This window comes from Nerophis ophidion, unplaced genomic scaffold (genome assembly GCF_033978795.1).
Source record: "Nerophis ophidion isolate RoL-2023_Sa unplaced genomic scaffold, RoL_Noph_v1.0 HiC_scaffold_40, whole genome shotgun sequence".
Classification (NCBI taxonomy): Eukaryota; Metazoa; Chordata; class Actinopteri; order Syngnathiformes; family Syngnathidae; genus Nerophis; species Nerophis ophidion.
This window is the reverse complement of record NW_026906962.1, coordinates 77,501-97,679: the sequence shown is the minus strand read 5'-3', so window position 1 is coordinate 97,679 and position 20,179 is coordinate 77,501. Positions and strand designations below refer to the sequence as shown.

The 20,179-nt window shown below is 39.8% G+C and overlaps 1 protein-coding gene across 1 annotated transcript in view; it reads right to left on the bottom strand.

Annotated features, from left to right (window-relative positions):
• Positions 1-5,948: 5,948 nt before the first annotated feature.
• LOC133546733 (zinc finger protein 391-like) overlaps positions 5,949-20,179 on the bottom strand; it is a 26,576-nt gene continuing 12,345 nt past the window's right edge. Inside the window, exon 5 of the mRNA XM_061892546.1 lies at positions 5,949-8,928. Coding sequence (XP_061748530.1) covers positions 8,075-8,928 — 854 coding nt within the window. The 3' untranslated portion in view covers positions 5,949-8,074. The remainder of the gene's footprint in view (positions 8,929-20,179) is intronic.

Below are 20,179 nucleotides of genomic sequence, written 5' to 3'. Positions count from 1 at the left end.
ACCACCTCCTGCATTGTTTGATGAAGGACCAGCATCAAGTCCTTCTGATAGTGGTTCTTCCGATGTCAGCTACGTGCCGAGTGGGTCATCGACGTCGGATCCGTGTCAATCTGACGGGCCGCCAGATCCCACACGTACTCCCAAGATGCGGGAAGAGGGCGCCCACAAGGTACCGAAGTACATCATCTTTGAGTCGTGCCTCCAGAGTCTCGTCAAGTGGTGTCACTGTCCAGCCTGTGGCAGCCAGGACATAAGCCCTTCTTGGGATTGGAACGGTACACAGCTGATCATGACCATACAATGTACATCATGTGACCGGAGGAGTAGGTGGAGCAGCCAGCCAAACATTGGCCCTTATGCCGCGGGCAACATCCTGCTATCTGCTGGCATTCTCTTGGCTGGCGGATCTTCTGGCAAGGTATTGCAAGTGCTGAACAGCATGGGAGTGCAGCGTCTACACCGCCTGGAGAGGGGGAACTTCTGGTTGCCTAGTGGAAGTCTGTGGAGAGACACATTCAGAACATCCACAAGGACCATGGCCACCTCTTCCCAATTTGTGCTCTTGGACAACTGCACGGTAGAAGTATGCAAAAGAAATGTCTCAAACCAAGTAAGTAGGCAAATAAGTTGCCCGGAAGCAGTGAGGGAATAGCAATATTTTACTGCACATCTTTTGAAAGTGCCCTGCGTTGAGGTGGCGACTTGTACAGGCTGTACGCCGCCTTCCGCCCGATTGTAGCTGAGGTAGGCACCAGCTCCCCCCGCAAACCCAAAGGGAATAAGCGGTAGCAAAATGGATGGATGGATCTTTTGAAAGTCAAAAAATTCAGATAAACTTGTGAATAGATAACCAGTTTTCAAGTTGACTGGAACATTTTGTATAAACATTGTTCTATTTTAAATGTATGTTTAGTCTCACGCTCAGCAGTGAAACTGGAGGAGGTTGTCAACAACAAGTCCCTGCTGAAAGATATCGCCATGCTGTCGAGTAAACACCAGACTTCCAAGGTAGAGGCGTTCCATAGCCTTATCATACAGGTAAGAATTAGGCTGATTGCCTGTCGGTGGTTAGCACCTGCCACTAGGACTTTGGGGGCCAGGGAGCAAATTACTACAACAGTGGTTCTCAAACTTTTTTCAGTGATGTACCCCCTGGGAACATTTTTTTAATTCAAGTAAATCAGAGCAAAGCATTTTTGGTTGAAAAAAAGATGAAGTAAAATACAGCGCTATGTCATCAGTTTCTGATTTATTCAATTTTACAGTATAACATGTACAATAATATGTTTTGGACACTCGGGTGAAGAGAGGGGCGGAGCTTTCTACCGATCACCACCTGGTGGTGAGTTGGCTGCGATGGTGGGGGAGGATGCCGGACAGACCTGGGAGGCCCAAACGCATTGTGAGGGTCTGCTGGGAACGTCTGGCAGAGTCTCCTGTCAGAGAAAGTTTCATTTCCCACCTCCGGAAGAACTTTGAACATGTCACGAGGGAGGTGCTGGACATTGAGTCCGAGTGGACCATGTTCCGCACCTCAATTGTCGAGGCGGCTGATTGGAGCTGTGGCCGCAAGGTAGTTGGTGCCTGTCGGGGCGGCAATCCTAAAACCCCTTGGTGGACACCAGCGGTGAGGGATGCCCTCAAGCTGAAGAAGGAGTCCTATCGGGTCCTTTTGGCTCATAGGACTCCGGAGGCAGTGGACAAGTACCGACAGGCCAAGCGGTGTGCAGCTTCAGCGGAAGCGGAGGCAAAAACTCGGACATGGGAGGAGTTCGGGGAAGCCATGGAAAACGACTTCCGGACGGCTTCGAAGCGATTCTGGACCACCGTCCGCCGCCTCAGGAAGGGGAAGCAGTGCACTATCAACACCGTGTATGGTGCGGATGGTGTTCTGCTGACCTCTACTGCGGATGTTGTGGATCGGTGGAAGGAATACTTCGAAGACCTCCTCAATCCCACCAACACGTCTTCCTATGAGGAAGCAGTGCCTGGGGAATCTGTGGTGGACTCTCCTATTTCTGGGGCTGAGGTCCCTGAGGTAGTTAAAAAGCTCCTTGGTGGCAAGGCCCCAGGGGTGGACGAGGTCCGCCCGGAGTTCCTTAAGGCTCTGGATGCTGTGGGGCTGTCTTGGTTGACAAGACTCTGCAGCATCACGTGAACATCGGGGGCGGTACCTCTGGATTGGCAGACCGGGGTGGTGGTTCCTCTCTTTAAGAAGGGGGACCGGAGGGTGTGTTCCAACTATCGTGGGATCACACTCCTCAGCCTTCCCGGTAAGGTTTTCAGGTGTACTGGAGAGGAGGCTACGTCGGATAGTCGAACCTCGGATTCAGGAGGAACAGTGTGGTTTTCGTCCTGGTCGTGGAACTGTGGACCAGCTCTATACTCTCGGCAGGGTTCTTGAGGGTGCATGGGAGTTTGCCCAACCAGTCTACATGTGCTTTGTGGACTTGGAGAAGGCATTGGACCGTGTCCCTCGGGAAGTCCTGTGGGGAGTGCTCAGAGAGTATGGGGTATCGGACTGTCTTATTGTGGCGGTCCACTCCCTGTACGATCAGTGCCAGAGCTTGGTCCGTATTGCTGGCAGTAAGTCGAACACATTTCCAGTGAGGGTTGGACTCCGCCAAGGCTGTCCTTTGTCACCGATTCTGTTCATTCATAACTTTTATGGACAGAATTTGTAGGCACAGTCAAGGCGCTGAGAGGTTCCTGTTTGGTAACCGCAGGATTAGGTCTCTGCTTTTTGCAGATGATGTGGTCCTGATGGCTTCATCTGACCGGGATCTTCAGCTCTCACTGGATCGGTTTGCAGCCGTGTGTGAAGTGACCGGAATGAGAATCAGCACCTCCAAGTCCGAGTCCATGGTTCTCGCCCGGAAAAGGGTGGAGTGCCATCTCCGGGTTGGGGAGGAGCCCCTGCCCCAAGTGGAGGAGTTCAAGTACCTAGGAGTCTTGTTCACGAGTGGGGGAAGAGTGGATCGTGAGATCGACAGGCGGATCGGTGCGGCGTCTTCAGTAATGCGGACGTTGTACCGATCCGTTGTGGTGAAGAAGGAGCTGAGCAGGAAGGCAAAGCTCTCAATTTACCGGTCGATCTACGTTCCCATCCTCACCTATGGTCATGAGCTTTGGGTCATGACCGAAAGGATAAGATCACGGGTACAAGCGGCCCAAATGAGTTTCCTCTCCTCTGCCATCCGGGAGGAGCTCATAGTAAAGCCGCTGCTCCTTCACATCGAGAGGAGCCAGATGAGGTGGTTCGGGCATCTGGTCAGGATGCCACCCGAACGCCTCCCTAGGGAGGTGTTTAGGGCACGTCCAGCTGGTAGGAGGCCTTGGGGAAGACCCAGGACACGTTGGGAAGACTATGTCTCCCGGCTGGCCTGGGAACGCCTCGGGATCCCCCGGGAAGAGCTAGACGAAGTGACTGGGGAAAGGGAAGTCTGGGTTTCCCTGCTTAGGCTGTTGCCCCCGCGACCCGACCTCGGATAAGCGTAAGAAGATGGATGGATGGATGGATGGTGATGTTTTTTTTATATTGCTGAGTAAAATATTGAAAAAACATTGACTCATTGTCACACCTATGGATCATGTTTTGTTTTGTCATGTTATGTTTTTAATTTTGGACAATCAGTCACGTTTTGCACTTCCTGGTTTTGTTTGTTTCCATGCCAACCTCATGAGTTTTCACCTGTCACATCCCTGTTCTCAGCCTCACACCTGTTTTCACTAATAGTCACAGCTATTTAAGTCACTCTTTTTCTTGTCTTCGTCCTGGGATCTTCACACTCACACGCACCCTACCCATGCTGTCCAAACCTTTACGCCCTGTCCACAGTTCCATGCCGAGTAAGTTTATATATTTATGCCAAAGTGCACTCTTTTGTTTCATGTCTTTAGTCTTGCCATCGTGCTGTTTAAGTTTATAGTTAAATTTTCTTTCATGCCCTTGAGCAGGTGTTTTTGTTTCACGTTTGTACTGTTTAGCCAAGTTTCTTCCTCTTTGTGAGCGCCCTTAGTTTGATGATTTTTGATTAGAGTGTTTAAATAAAAACATGTACCTGAATTCACGCCTGGCTCGTCCTGTAATCCCGCTGCGTCGAAGGAGCACACTCAATCCATGTCAAGGCCTGACACTCATATTGTATTGAAAGTACCTTAATGTGTCTAAACATTGTTTATGTGTGTTTAATTGTTCAATAACAAAATAAAATAAATACTCAGAAGTAGAACTGGCTAGCAAATAAACTCTTATGTTAACATAAGACATGTTGAATTCATATTACATGACATTATATAAATATGTATATTAAATATAATTTGAATAGTTGGCAAGTAAACAAAATGCATTTGCCATACCTAATTGTATTATATCAATTATAACTCAACCCCACACTTTACAACATGTATTCACACTTTGTTGTGTGAAAATATTTTACACAAACTTACATTCAATTATAGTAATGATTATAATATAATAAGATATATAACAATGTTTGTTCTGGATCTAAATTAATTCATGGAAAATAAATTGATAAACAATCCTTTTCACCTGGAAACTTATCTCCTTAAGTGTGCAAATAAAGTCTTACGTATTACTTGTATTACATTTGAATAGAACCTTATTGAGCATATTAACAAGATTATGTTAGAAAATGTGCTGAGTATGAAAAATGTCATTTTGAATTTGCGTACAGGATGTAGAATGACGATGATCTTCACCCACCATAAAACAAAACAGGAAGATTGGAGCATGTGGAAGGAAGTTATGACTGTTATAATTTTCCACCACAAGGGGGCGATGTTGGTGTCGATATCAATGACTAGTCATGATCAGACCCCGAATTAAAGGCCTACTGAAAGCCACTACTAGCCACCACGCAGTCTGATAGTTTATACATCAATGATGAAATATTAACATTGCAACACATGCTAATACAGCCGCTTTAGTTTACTAAATTGCAATTTAAATTTCCCGGGTGTTTTTTCTTGAAAACGTCGCGTAATGATGACGTGTACGCTTGACGTCACAGACTGTTAGGAAATATGAGCGCTGCACACACACACAGCTAAAAGTCGTCTGCTTTAATCGCATAATTACACAGTATTTTGGAGAACTGTGTTGTTGAATCTTTTGCAATTTGTTCAATTGATAATGGAGAAGTCAAAGTAGAAAGATGGAGTTGGGAAGCTTTAGCCTTTAGCCACACAAACACACGGTGATTCCTTGTTTAAAATTCACAGAGGTGAAACTTTACTATGGATCACAGCGAACATGGATCCCGACCGAATGTCAACCAGCAGGTTTCGGTGAGAAAATTGTGGTAAAAAGTCTCTTCTTAGGTCAGCTTGTGCCGCCCATAAAGCAGCCGTCGACTTCCCTGAGACACTGGCGTCAACACACCCGTGAACACACACATCTGACTATCAGGTACTGTTAAACTCACTAAAACACTAGCAACACAATAGAAAGATAAGGGATTTCCCAGAATTATCCAAGTACATGTGTTTAAAAACATCTGAATCCGTCCCAATGCAATCGCGTTTTTTTTTTAAACTTTTTTTTTTTTCTTGTCCGTCGCTATCAATATCCTCAAACACGAACCTTTCATCCTCGCTCAAACTAATGGGGAAATTTTCGTTTTCTCGGTCCGAATAGCTGTTTTTGTTGGAGGCTCCCATTAAAATCAATGTGAGGATGTGAGGAGCCATCAACATGTGACGTCATCGTCTGCGACTTCCGGTAGTGGCAAGGCTTTTCTGTTAGCAAGCAAAAGTTGCGAAGCTTATCGTGGATGTTCTCTACTAAATCCTTTCAGCAAAAATATGGCAATATCGCGAAATGATCAAGTATGACACATCGTTTAGATAAGAAAATCTCATTTCAGTAGGCCTTTAAATATAAATATAAATATAAATATATATATATATATATATAATCCTCCATATTGGCAGCCATAGTGATTCATTTATTCAGCAGAGCAATACAACTTGGATCTGACAAAAAAGTAAACACAAATGCTGTCTTCCTCGCTGATAAAACAGGATAGCAACATTCATCTGCTAGCTCAGGATCGCCCCCACTTCTCAGTGTGGCGAGTTGGAGTACTACAAGAGGCACTCTAATACAGTACTTAAATCTGTATTTTGATAATGATGATGATGATGATGATGATGATGTATCTGTTCAAGTGAACAAATGGATCCACAAGGGACAACAACCCTTTCCACAGACTACACACACATAGTAAACATCAATATTAGAAGCCCAGAACAATATATTTGAAGAAGACTTTAGAGTTGAAAGTGAAGATGTGAGGTGAAATAAGTACAAATGCAGCAATAAAAACAAGCAACTCCACTCACGATGGCTCTAAAGTTCAGTGATGTGTTGCTAACTTCAGCCTTTTTCTTCTTTGTTGATGTTTTTCTGTAGTTAACATCCATGATGTAACAATGCTGCTCATCTACTAGAGTCCACATTTTGTTAAATATTTTATTCATTCATACTTTTAATTGGATAATAACATCAATAAAAATACATAGGAAGAAAATGTGTGAAAAAAAACCCAAAGTGAAAATAAAAATGTCCTCTCTTTAACAATGAGAAAATCAAATAAATTAGTAGCTACATATATGATATTCAATACATGCACACAACTTAAAAACTCCAGGATAACATAACAGTAGAAGATGAGAAGCACTACATACATCATCAAATATATATTCATATTAAAGGAGAACCTTATCACAATTTCATAAGAGTTAAAACCAATAAAAATCAGTTCCCAGTGGCTTATTTTATTTTTCAAAGTTTTTTTCAAAATTTTACCAATCATGGAATATCCCAAAAAAAGCCTTTAGAGTGCCTGATTTTCGCTATCTGTAAATCCACCGTCCATTTTCCTGTGATGTCACATAGTGATGCCAATACAATCAAACATGGCGGACAGACCAGCAAGATATAGCGACATTAGCTCGAATTCAGATTCGGATTTCAGCGGCTTAAGCGATTCAACAGATTACGCATGTATTGAAACGGATGGTTGGAGTGTGGAGGCAGATAGCGAAAACAAAATTGAAGAAGAAACTGAAGCTTTTGAGTGAATAGCTATTGAAGCTATTCGGCGATCGCCTTCTAACCAAAGATTGCATCTTTTGACCACTGGAGCAACTTAAATCCGTTGATTGGTAAGTGTTTGTTTGGCATTAAATGTGGGTGGAGGGAAAGGCTGGATGCAAATATAGCCACAAATGTAGATACAGCTAGCCTAAATAGCATGTTAGCATCGATTAGCTGGCAGTCATGCCGCGACCAAATATGTCTGATTAGCACATAAGTCAATAACATCAACAAAACTCACCGTTGTGATTTCATTGACTTTATCGTTGGAAATGCATCTGCTTTGAGTGTCGCAGGATATCCACACATCTCTGTGCCATGTCTGTCATAGCATCGCCGGTAAAATGTGCAGAACAAACGAGGGACTTTCGCATCTTTTGACAATGGTGCAACTTGAATCTGTCGATTGGTATGTGTTTGTTTGGCCTTAAATGTGGGTGGAGAGAAAGGCTGGATGCAAATATAGGTGCAAATGAGGCACAGCGATGCGATATGTACCTACAGCTAGCCTAAATAGCATGTTAGCATCGATTAGCATGCCGTTCTAATCGATGCACATTCCAACTTGAATCCATCCCTGATCGTGTTGTTACACCCTCCGACAACCCACCGACGAGGCATGATGTCTCCAAGGTACGGAAAACAGTCGAAAAAACGGAAAATAACAGAGCTGACTTGACTTGTGTGTGTAATGTGTTTAAGGAAATGGCGGATTGCTTCCCATTGTGATGTCACGGGTGAAAGAAACATCGCTCCGACAGCGAATAATTGAAAGGTCTTTAAATCGCCAAATTCGCCCTTTTAGAGTTTGGAAATCGGTTAAAAAAACGTGGTCTTTTTTCTGCAACATCAAGGTATTTATAGACGCTTACATAGGTCTGCTGATAATGTTCCCCTTTAAACATGCTGTGTTATTAGAGTACATTTGGCACAATCACTGTTTAAGTGTTTTTAAATCCCTGCAGCTTCCATGACTGTTACACACTTGTGTTTACTGACCTGATACTTATACCTGAACCTTTTATCACACACAGTGCAACTCAACGGGTTCTCTCCAGTGTGTGTTCTCATGTGTGGTGTCATGTATTGCTTTCTGGAGAAACTCTTCTTACAAACAGAGCAAGTAAAAGGTTTCTCTCCAGTATGTGTTCTCATGTGTGTGGTCATGACAAGCTTTGTGGAGAAACTCTTCTTACAAACAGAGCAAGTAAAAGGTTTCTCTCCAGTGTGTGTTCTCATGTGTGTGGTCATTTCAAACTTTGTGGAGAAACTCTTCTTACAAACAGAGCAAGTAAAAGGTTTCTCTCCGGTATGTATCCTCATGTGTCTTGTATAAATACTCTTCTGTCTAAATGATTTCCCACATTGAGAGCAGTCAAAGTGTTTGTTGTTAGTGTGATGTCTCGTATCACCTTTAGAGTCATTTTTCCTCTCCAAAGGTTGTTGGATGTGATCACTGTGATCAGAAGAGTGTGACATCATGTGGTCCATGTCTGACAGTGGAGCAAAGATGCTGTCTGGTTCTGACTTTATATCTTCACAATGCTCTCCATCAGCTTCTGTGATGTGTTGACTTACAAGCTCCGCCCCTCTGTTCTCCTCACTTTGACTGTGATGAAGCAGTAAGAACTGAGCTTCATCTTCATCATTATCCTCCACCAACCTTTGAAGCTGCTTCCACAGTTCCTCCTCTTCCTCTTTAATGTGGGAGGGGGTCTGTAGCTCCTTCTGTCCCACACTGGAGCTCCACTCCTGCTGCTTGGAGGGAATCTCTTCATGACTCTCTGCTGACACCTGCTGGACGTCTGCAAAACATAAAACACAAATGAGGTGTTACTGTATTGAAGTTTGCAGTATTCAAACTATTCACATGTGAGCTAGGCCAAACAGACAGTGATGGGCAAGCGACCTGGAAAATGTAGTTAGCTAAGCTACAAGTTACTCTCCATTAAATGTAGCTAAGCTATCCTCAGAGAATTGTAGCAAGCTACACTACACGCTACACTGCAAAAGTAGCTTGCCACATCAAAGCTACATTTAAAGGGGAACATTATCACCAGACCTATGTAAGCGTCAATATATATATTGATGTTGCAGGAAAAAGACCATATAATTTTTTAACCGATTTCCAAACTCTAAATGGGTGAATTTTGGCGAATGAAACGCCTTTCTGTTTATCCCTCTCTGAGCGACGACGTCAGAATGTGACGTCACATCGGTGCTCAACGCCATTTTTCCCTACCACATCACACGCATCGAGTCAAATCAGCTCTGTTATTTTCCGTTTTTTCGACTGTTTTCCGGTACCTTGGAGACATCATGCCTCGTCGGTGTGTTGTCGGAGGGTGTAACAACACGATCAGGGACGGATTCAAATTGATTTACGTAGAATGTGCATCGATTAGCACGGCATGCTAATCAATGCTAACATGCTATTTAGGCTAGCTGTGTGTACATATTGCAGCATTACGCCTCATTTGTAGCTATATTTACATCCAGCCTTACGATTCCTTCCACATTTAATGCCAAACAAACACTTAACAATCGACGGGTTTAAGTTGCTCCAGTGTCAAGATTAGCGAAAGTCCCTCGTTTGGTTTCTACCGGCGATGCTACGACAGAGATGGCACAGAGATGACAAGAATGTCTGGATATCCTGCGACATTCAAAGCAGATGGATTCCCAACGATAAAGTCAACAAAATCACAAAGGTGAGTTTTGTTGATGTTGTTCACTTATGTGCTAATCAGACATATTTGGTTGCGGCATGACTGCCAGCTAATCGATGCTAACATGCTATTTAGGCTACCTGTATGTACATTTGAAACTGTATTTACATCAAGCATTTCCTTCCACCCACATTTAATGCGAAACAAACACTTACCAATCGACGGATTTAAGTTGGTCCAGTGTCAATGCCAAAGTCCTGATCTGTTGTTCTGCACATTTTACCGGCGATGCTAACGCAGAAATGCATGGCCGAATAGCGTCAATAGCTATTCGTTCAATAGCTTCAGTTTCTTCTTCAATTTTGTTTTCGCTATCTGCCTCCATACTCCAGCCATCTATTTTAATTAATGCGTAATCTGTTGAATTGCTTAAGCCGCTGAAATCCGAGTCTGAATCCGAGCTAATATCGCTATATCTTGCTGTGCTATTCGCCATTGTTTGTATGGGAATCGCTATGTGACGTCACAGGGAAATGGACAGTGGCTTAAGCAAATAGCGAAAATCAAGCACTTTAAAGCTTTTTTTAGGGATATTCCGGGACGGGTAAAAATTTGAAAAAAACTACGAAAAATAAAATAAGCCACTGGGAACTGATTTCTATTGGTTTTAACCCTTCTGAAATTGTGATAATGTTCCCCTTTAACAGCATTTCTATCTATTGGCCCACATGTATAATATCAGTGTTAATGTAACTGAGAGTGTACACATGGACCCAGTGAGAGAACTACATGTCTTCAACTCATCACTGAGCTTGTTCCACCATTTAACTCCTAAAACTGAAATACATTTGCATTTTATATTCCTTCTTACTTTACCTTTTTCAAAAATCAATGTCCCCCGTAAATTATAGTTTTTTTTCTTCTTAATTAAAATAACCTAATAATACAAGCTGGAAGACTGTTGCTTTACTTGAAATATAATTTCCAAGGTTTTTAAAAAAACAATATATGAACATTTTGACACATTAGAACTCATAAATAATGGATTGGTATGTCCATAGTAGCACGCTTTGTGTATTATTCTGATGACCCTTGTTTGAAGTTGAATAATTGGGTCTATATTTGTTTTATAAACATTTCTCCAAACTTCAACACAATCTGTTAAATATGGAAAAGTAATAGAATAATATAACATATGCAGACATGTCTTATTCAGCATGTTTTACTTTATAAAGAGTAGCAATGGATTTGGATATGTTTCCCTTTACCGTATTTTTCGGATTTTAAATCGCTCCGGGGAATAAATCGCACCGGCCGAAAATGCATAATAAAGAAGGAAAAAAAACATATAGGTCGCACCAAAGTATAAGTCGCATTTTTGGGGGAATTTTTTTTGCTAAAACCCAACACCAAGAATAGACATTTGAAAGGCAACTTGAAATAAATTACAGAATAGTGAACATTAAGCCGAATAAGTGTATGTTTTTTGACGCATAAATAACCAACTCAGAAGGTGCCACCTATGTTAACGTAACATATTATGCTAAGAGTCATTCAAATAACTATAACTTATAGAACATGCTATACCTTTACCAAAAAATCTGTCACTCCAAATCGCTAAATCCCATGAAATCTACTTAGTCGGTGTCACTTCTAAACAACTCTGCCAAGTCCAAAGTAGACAATGTGCCGCTTCATCTTCTATCGGTACGTCTAGGCACTTATGTGAATAAGATAAATATTTTTTTGATATTTTACAGTAATGTGTTAATAATTTCACACATAAATCCTTCCAGAGTATAAATCGCGCCCCTGGCCAAACTATGAAAAATAAATGTGATTTTTTGATCCGAAAAATAAGGTATATATTCAGCATGCTTTATTATCAATTATTCTTCCCAATAATTTTGTTTCATATACTCTATCAATTTCCACTTGATTACATTTTAATTTTGCTTCACAATTTGTCCTTGCACCACTAAACACCACAAATTTAGTTTTCTTATTATTTAATAACTTATAAATATCAAAACATTTTTTTAGCTGAATCAACTCAACCTCTATTAACCTCAACACTTCCTTTAAATCTTCTCCTGAACAATATACATGTGTATCATCTGCAAACATAATACATTTCAATGTATTAGACAATGAACAAACATAATTGAAATAAAGTATAAATAACTTGGGTCCCAATACAGAGCCTTGTGGAACTCCACATATATATATATATATATATATATATATATATATATATATATATATATATATATATATATATATATATATATATATATATATATATAAACCCACACACACACACATATATATATATATACACACACAAATATATATACACACACAAATATACATACATACATATACATACATATATATATATATATATATATATATATACATACATATATATATATATATATATATATATATATATATATATATATACATACATATATATATATATATATATATATATATATATATATATATATATATATATATATATATATATGCCAGCACGAAACTCATGTGTCAGGACGAGATGCGGAAGCAAATTTGGACAACACATTTCTGCATAAAATTTAAACATATCATATTGTGGTTGTTTATAACACTTTGCATTCACATTTTGCTGCTTGTTACAAGTTTGTTGTGTTTTTGCTTGATTGTAAAAGATGTCTGTCGTTTGAGAAGTAAAATAGGAGCGATGTATATATGTTAATATTCAGCGTTTTATTGTTCATAGCTAATATTGTTAAGCTCTACATAAAACAAGAATGGGAAAGAATTCCACTTTGAAAGCTTCAACAATTATTTTCCTTAATTCCCAAACGTTTATTGAGTGTTGTTAAAAGAAAAGGTGATGTAACAAATTGGTGAACATGCCCTTTCCCAATTACTTTGGCACGTGTTGCAGCAATGAAATTCTAAGTGAATTATTTTTTGCAAAAAAAAAAATAAAGTTTATGCGTTTGAACATCAGATATCTTGTCTTTGTAGCATATTCAACTGAATATGGGTTGAAAAGGATTTGCAAATCATTGTATTCCGTTTATATTTACATCTAGCACAATTTCCCAACTCATATGGAAACGGGGTTTGTGTATATATATATATATATATATATATATATATATATATATATATATATATATATATATATATATATATATATATCCATATACCGTATTTCCTTGAATTGCCACCGGGGCGCTAATTAATTTAAAACCTCTTCTCACTCCTGCGCTTACCAAAGGCATGCGGTAAAAGTAAGCATGCGCTAATTATTTTAAAACCTCTTCTCACTCGGGCACTTACCAAAGGCATGCAGTAAAAATTTTAGTGTGATGTAAGCTTGGACCTTAAATCCTACTGAATAGCTCTTAATCTTCTTCCCTTTATGCGATTTCAAATTACCGGTATTGAAATCAGCCTCCTCCATTTTGAAAATGATGACAGGGGAAGTGTCACTCGTGACGTCACAAATTTAACCAGGCGGTAATACTAAGTATGGGCTAATTATTTTGCGAAGCGAATTTGACCCGGCAGTAATTTAAGACAGGCACATACTATATGCCCTGAGGCAATTCAAGGAAATACGGTATATACCAGGGGTCACCAACGCGGTGACCGCGGGCACCAGGTAGCCAGTAAGGACCAGATGAGTCGCCCGCTGGCCTGTTCTAAAAATAGCTCAAGTAGCAGCACTTACCAGTCAGCTGCCTCTATTTTTTTCAATTGTATTTATTAACTAGCAAGCTGGTGTCGCTTTGCTCGACATTTTTAATTCTAAGAGAGACAAAACTCAATTAGAATTTGAAAATCCAAGAAAATATTTCAAAGACCTGGTTTTCACTTGTTTAAATAAATTCATTTATTTTTTTACTTTGCTTCTTATACATTTCAGAAAGACACTTTTAGAGAAAAAATACAACCTTAAAAATGATTTTAGGATTTTTAAACACATATACCTTTTTACCTTTTAAATTCCTTCCTCTTCTTTCCTGACAATTTGAATCAATGTTCGAGTAATTTATTTATTTTTATTGTAAACAATAATAAATACATTTAAATTTAATTCTTCATTTTAGCTAATGTTTTTTCGACGAAGAATATTTGTTAAATATTTCTTCAAACTTATTATAATTAAAATTAAAAAAATAATAATTCTGGCAAATCTACAAAATCTGTAGAATCAAATTTAAATCTTATTTCAAAGTCTTTTGAATTTATTTTCAAATTTTTGTTTGTCTTTGTTAGAAATATAGCTTGGTCCAATTTTTCATGTATTCTAACAAAGTGCAGATTGGATTTTAACCTATTTAAAATATGTCATCAAAATTCTAATATTAATCTTAATCAGGAAAAATTACTAATGATGTTCCATAAATTCTTTTTTTTATTGTTTCAAAAGTATTCGAATTTGCTAGTTTTTCTCTTCATTTTTTTCGGTTGAATTTTAAAATTGATAAGAATCAAATTTAAATCTTATTTCAAAGTCTTTTGAATTTCTTTTCAAATTTTTGTTTGTCTTTGTTAGAAATATAGCTTGGTCCAATTTGTTATGTATTCTAACAAAGTGCATATTGGATTTTAACCTATTTAAAATATGTCATCAAAATTCTAATATTAATCTTAATCAGGAAAAATTACTAATGATGTTCCATAAATTATTTTTTTAATTTTTTCAAAAGTATTCGAATTTGCTAGTTTTTCTCTTAATTTTTTTCGGTTGAATTTTGAATTTTAAAGAGTCAAAATAGAATATAAACTATGTTTCAAAATTAAATTCATTTTTTTTGTGTTTTCTCCTCTTTTAAACTGTTCAATTAAGTGTTTTTTTCATCATTTATTCTCTACAAAAAACCTTCCATAAAAGGAAAAAAAATGTACGATGGAATGACAGACAGAAATACCCATTTTTTTATATATATATATAGATTTATTTATTAAAGGTAAATTGAGCAAATTGGCTATTTCTGGCAATTTATTTAAGTGTGTATCAAACTGGTAGCCCTTCGCATTAATCAGTACCCAAGAAGTAGCTCTTGCTTTTAAAAAGGTTGGTGACCCCTGATATAGTATATATGGGGTTCTATTCATTATAATTACACTCAGCTAGAAATAATATTTAGGTATGGCATCACTTACCTTTTACATGATACATCATATCAAATATATTATATAAATTAATACAATCAATTAGCATGTTATGTGAGTTTGCATGTACAGTAGGAATTTTTGTGTTCATGTTGCATACGGACGTATTTGAGTGATGGACCGGAAGCCATATTGAGTGTCGCGCTACCAATGTATGTGTGTGTGTGTGTAGTAATTGGCCTGTGGATTAATGGATCGCCCGAAGGACGGTTGATAAAACACGGCCGTGACTCGTCGTGAGAAAAGTGTGTTCACTTCAAAATGACACCTTGTGAGTGACTTTGAAAATAAAATATTGTTATGCAACAAACGTTTGTGTGGTGTTGCTTCCTTATTTGTCATCATTTAGCGCTGATGATAATGTGTAGCGACAGCAGCTGAACTGAGTGTGACAGCGTGTCATCATTCAATCGGTCCGCTGGAACAAAAAATACAGATAGCAGTATCATTAATAATAATAATGGATTACAATTATATAGCACTTTTTTATACACTAGACCAGACCTGGGCAAAATACGACCCATGGGCCACATGTGGCCCATTAAGATTTTCAATCTGGCCCACTGGACGTTCGTCATAATTTTTTTAGAGCTTTAACATCAAAACTGTAGCCGCCATTGTGATGTGCGGTGCTGTTTTCAAACGACCGTAAATCTTGAACTATAGAAAGTAATTACATGGTTGAAATCTGCGCTTTCGAGTGTTGTAGCAGTTATTACGGTAATCTACGTCACAGCAGCTCCGACCAGGAACAAAGAGATTTGTTTTCAGAGCAGCCAGCCCGAAACTCATGTGTCAGGAAGAGATGCGGAAGCAAATTTAGACGACACATTTCTGCATAAAATTGATAAGATATCATATTGTAGTTGTTTATTACACTTTGCATTCACATTTTGCTGTTTCTTACATTTTTGTTGTGTTTTTGCTTGATTGTAAAAGATGTCTATCGTTTGAGAAGTAAAAGAGGAGCGATGAATATATGTTAAAGGAGAACATTATCACCAGACCTATGTAAGCGTCAATATATACCTTGATGTTGCAGAAAACAGACCATATGTTTTTTTAAACGATTTCCGAACTCTAAAAGGGTGAATTTGGCGATGTAAACGCCTTTTCAATTGTGACGTCAAAACGTGAAGCAATCTGCCACTTTCTCAAACACATTACACGCAGCAAGTCAAATCAGCTCTGTTATTTTCCATTTTTTCGAGTGTTTCCGTACCTTGGAGACATCATGCCTCGTCGGTGTGTTGTTGGAGGGTGTAACAACACGATCAGGGACGGATTCAAGTTGCACCAGTGGCCAAAAGATGCAAAAGTGGCAAGAAATTGGACGCACATTTTACCGACGACAGCTATGTTACGACAGAGATGGCAAGAATTTGTGGATATCCTGCGACACTCAAAGCAGATGCATTTCCAACGATAAAATCAAAGAAATCACAAAGGTGAGTTTTGTTGATGTTATTGACTTGTGTGCTAATCAGACATATTTGTTCACAGCATTACTGCAAGCTAATCGATGCTAACATGCTATTTAGGCTAGCTGTATGTACATATTGCATCATTATGCCTCATTTGTAGCTTGTGGAGAGACGCAGTCGACGGGCCGACAGCAGGCTGAGAAGAGCAGTGGTCCTGACCGAGATGGAGGCCAGGAGGCGGGGCATGCGGCGGAGAGGAGAGGCGTGACACACTCGGAGCCGCGCGGCAGCAGCAATCAGAGCAAGGTGCGTACACCACACACCTGCGCTCAATCCTATCATCTGCTGCTGCAGCATAAAAGAGGCGAAGGAGGAACGATCGGAAGATAAGTAGGTGCGGAACGATGCAACCCGAACGACCACGAGAGCGACGAAGGAGAACCCGAGCGAGATGCGCCCCCACCAAAGACACAACAAACGGCCACCGAAAGGTACACCGAAGCGACGAGCAGGATCAGCCGGCGCGCTAGAAATTGGCGCGACAGACAGGCAAGAAGACGTAATGATTGTTGAAATAATAAATCAAAGTCAAACCTGCTACGATGCGTCATGTGTCCATCATTACGGCAACCCACACATGGACGGCAGGAAGTCCGTCACCTAGCTATATTTGCATCCAGCCTTTTCCTCCACCCACATTTAATGCCAAACAAACACTTACCAATCGTTGGATTAAAGTTGCACCGGCAGTCAAAAGATGCAATTGTTGGTTAGAAGGCGATTGCCGAATTCGTCCTCGTTGCCGCTGTCTGTCATGATATGGCTCAACAGCTTCAGTTTCTTCTTCAATTTTGTTTTCGCTATCTGCCTCCACACTCCAACCATCCGTTTCAATACATGCGTAATCTGTTGAATCGCTTATGCCGCTGAAATCTGAGTCTGAATCCGAGCTAATGACGCTATACCTTTCTGTGCTATCTGCCATATTTGTTTTTGTTGGCTTCACGCAGTGACGTCGCAGGACAATAGACGTGTGGCTATGACGACAGTTAAAATCAGGCACTTTGAAGTCGTTTTTCGGGATATTGCGTGATGGGTAAAATTTTAAGAAAAACTTCAAAAAATAAAATAAGACACTGGGAACTGATTTTGATTGGTTTTAACCCTTCTGAAATTGTGATAATGTTCCCCTTTAATATTCAGTGTTTTATTGTTCATAGCTAATATTGTTAATCCCACTTTCTTTATTTTAATGTACATTTTCAGTGTCCCATTCAGTAAAACATGTTTAAATTGCATTCCGGTTTTTATGAGGTGGTCTGTCATAACTTTTTTAGAATTCTTTCGGACATTGTGATTTTTGGTATTAATGTTCCTGAAAAAAGAGATCCAAACACACATACTGTACAGCAGATTTTTACAGCTAATTGTGTATGTACTATTTATACCCACACACCTTGGCACAGTTTTGTGGCCGCAGAGTCAAAATATTTTCCCAGCTCTGTACTAGACACTCAAAGCGCTCACAGAGAAGTAAGTGCCATTCATTCATTTACACCACATTCACACTTTGGTGGTGGTAAGCTACATTTGTAGCCATGTGCACACAGCATTACCCCTCTCGCTTAGCTTCTACTCAAACAACTAGCCAGTCACCGTGGATTTCAATTCAACAACTAAAGATACTAACGTCATTGTAAATAAAGCCACTTTTCCACTGCATGCTGCTTCTGGCATTTAGTCATTTAGCTCGTTAGAAAGACTTCTTACAGCGGGCACGGTCACATGACTTCATTTCACCAATCCAAACTAAGCACTCGTGACCTTTGACTCCATTTCACCAATCAAACGGAGCTTGGCAGTCACATGACCCCACTCAAACTACACTGTAACAACACCATGATGTCATAACTCGTCAAGGTTGACAGACAGACAGACACACACACACACACACACACACACACACACACACACACACACACACACGCACACACACACACACACACACAACACCAAAGGATAGATTGTTACCATTAGTGGTTTACCAGAACATTTTAGTGTCTATATTCTTTACAATTTCTAATTACATTGAATCTATATTCAATGATAGCTAGCGTTAGATCAGGGATCTTCAACCCGCGGCTCTGGAGCCACATGAGGTTCTTTCATGCCTCCCTGGCTCCCTTCGGCTTTGAAACCGAATGTTAACAAATAATGGTTACTTGATCTATTATATTTCATTTTATTTAGTTAGTTTATTTTAATTCAACAGTTGTTATTTTGGAGAGTTCTGGGATCTTGTCATAGGAAAATAAAACCCATGTGAATATATTGTGGATGTAAATGTATGTCACAGCCCTTATGCGACATCTCTTGCTGCCATGCAATTGTATTGTTTTTAGCGGTCAACCCCTAGCAATGGACGGATCAACAAAGATAGATATTTTATTTATTTACATTTTTATAAATTTGCTGTTTTTATTGATGAATAGGTAGTTGTTTTTAATTTTTAGTCAAATGAATATTCCACAGATGTATGCCTTCAGAATGTTGGAATGAGTTGATTTTTTAATTTCAATTCATTAATAAGGGAAGGAAGAGTGTATTTTGTTTCTTATGTTCAAAACAATTTGATGATTTGCTTTGTTATACCTACAAATCAATCAAGTGTTTGATTTCATAAATCCTATAGCACACGTGTAACAAAACTATGAGTGGTGTTATCGTCATTTTAGGAATCTAACAGAGTTTGTGGCTATAGGTGGGTTTTATTTGGGGGGAAACGGGCTAAAATGTCTCTTTGTATGCTGAAGGTTGCCGACCCCTGCGTTAGATCAACACACAAAGCTAATGTGCGTGTTCATGATATGGATGTTAAGTTAAAGTACCAGTGATTGTCTCACACACACACACACACACACACACACACACACACACACACACACACACACACACACACACACACACACACACACACACACACACACACACACACACACACACACAAGGAGTGGTGTCCTCTACGGTGCCGCGCCCGGAAAGCATTTAACCCCACATTCCAACCCTTGATGCTGAGTGCCAAGCAGGGTGGTAATGGGTCCCGTTTTTTTAATAGTCTTTGGTATGACTCGGCCGGGGTTTGAACTCACAACCTACCGATCTCAGGGCGGACACTCTAACCACTAGGCCACTGAGTAGGTATGTGTGTAGTGACATCATTTTGAGCTAAAAGCCATGTAGATGATATGCTTTCAAGGATAAATATTTTCTTTTTAGACATTGTTTTAACATAAAGCCATGTATATTATATGATATTATGCTTTCATGGATAAATGTTTGCCTTTTAGACATTGTGTTAACATTATCTGATTTTTTTACTGACTTTAAACAAATCACTTTTCCTCGGGACTGACTACATTGAAAACCTATCAGTGTCACTTCTCATTCTGGCATGTGTATAAGTGGCATTATGATCAGTAATGGACATGCATGTGCCGTCAGTCATGTTATGTTACTGATACATGCTACTGGACTATACTTTTGGAGTATTACTTGGCCATCCATCCACCCACCTTCTTCAGCTTATCCGAGGTTGGGTCGCGGGGGCAGCAGCCTAAGCAGGGAAGCCCAGACTTCCCTCTCCCCAACCACTTCGTCCATCTCTTCCCGGGGAATCCCGAGGCGTTCCCAGGCCAGTCAGGAGACATAGTCTTCCCAACGTGTCCTGGGTCTTCCCCGTGGCCTCCTACCGGTTGGACGTGCCCTAAACACCTCCCTAGGGA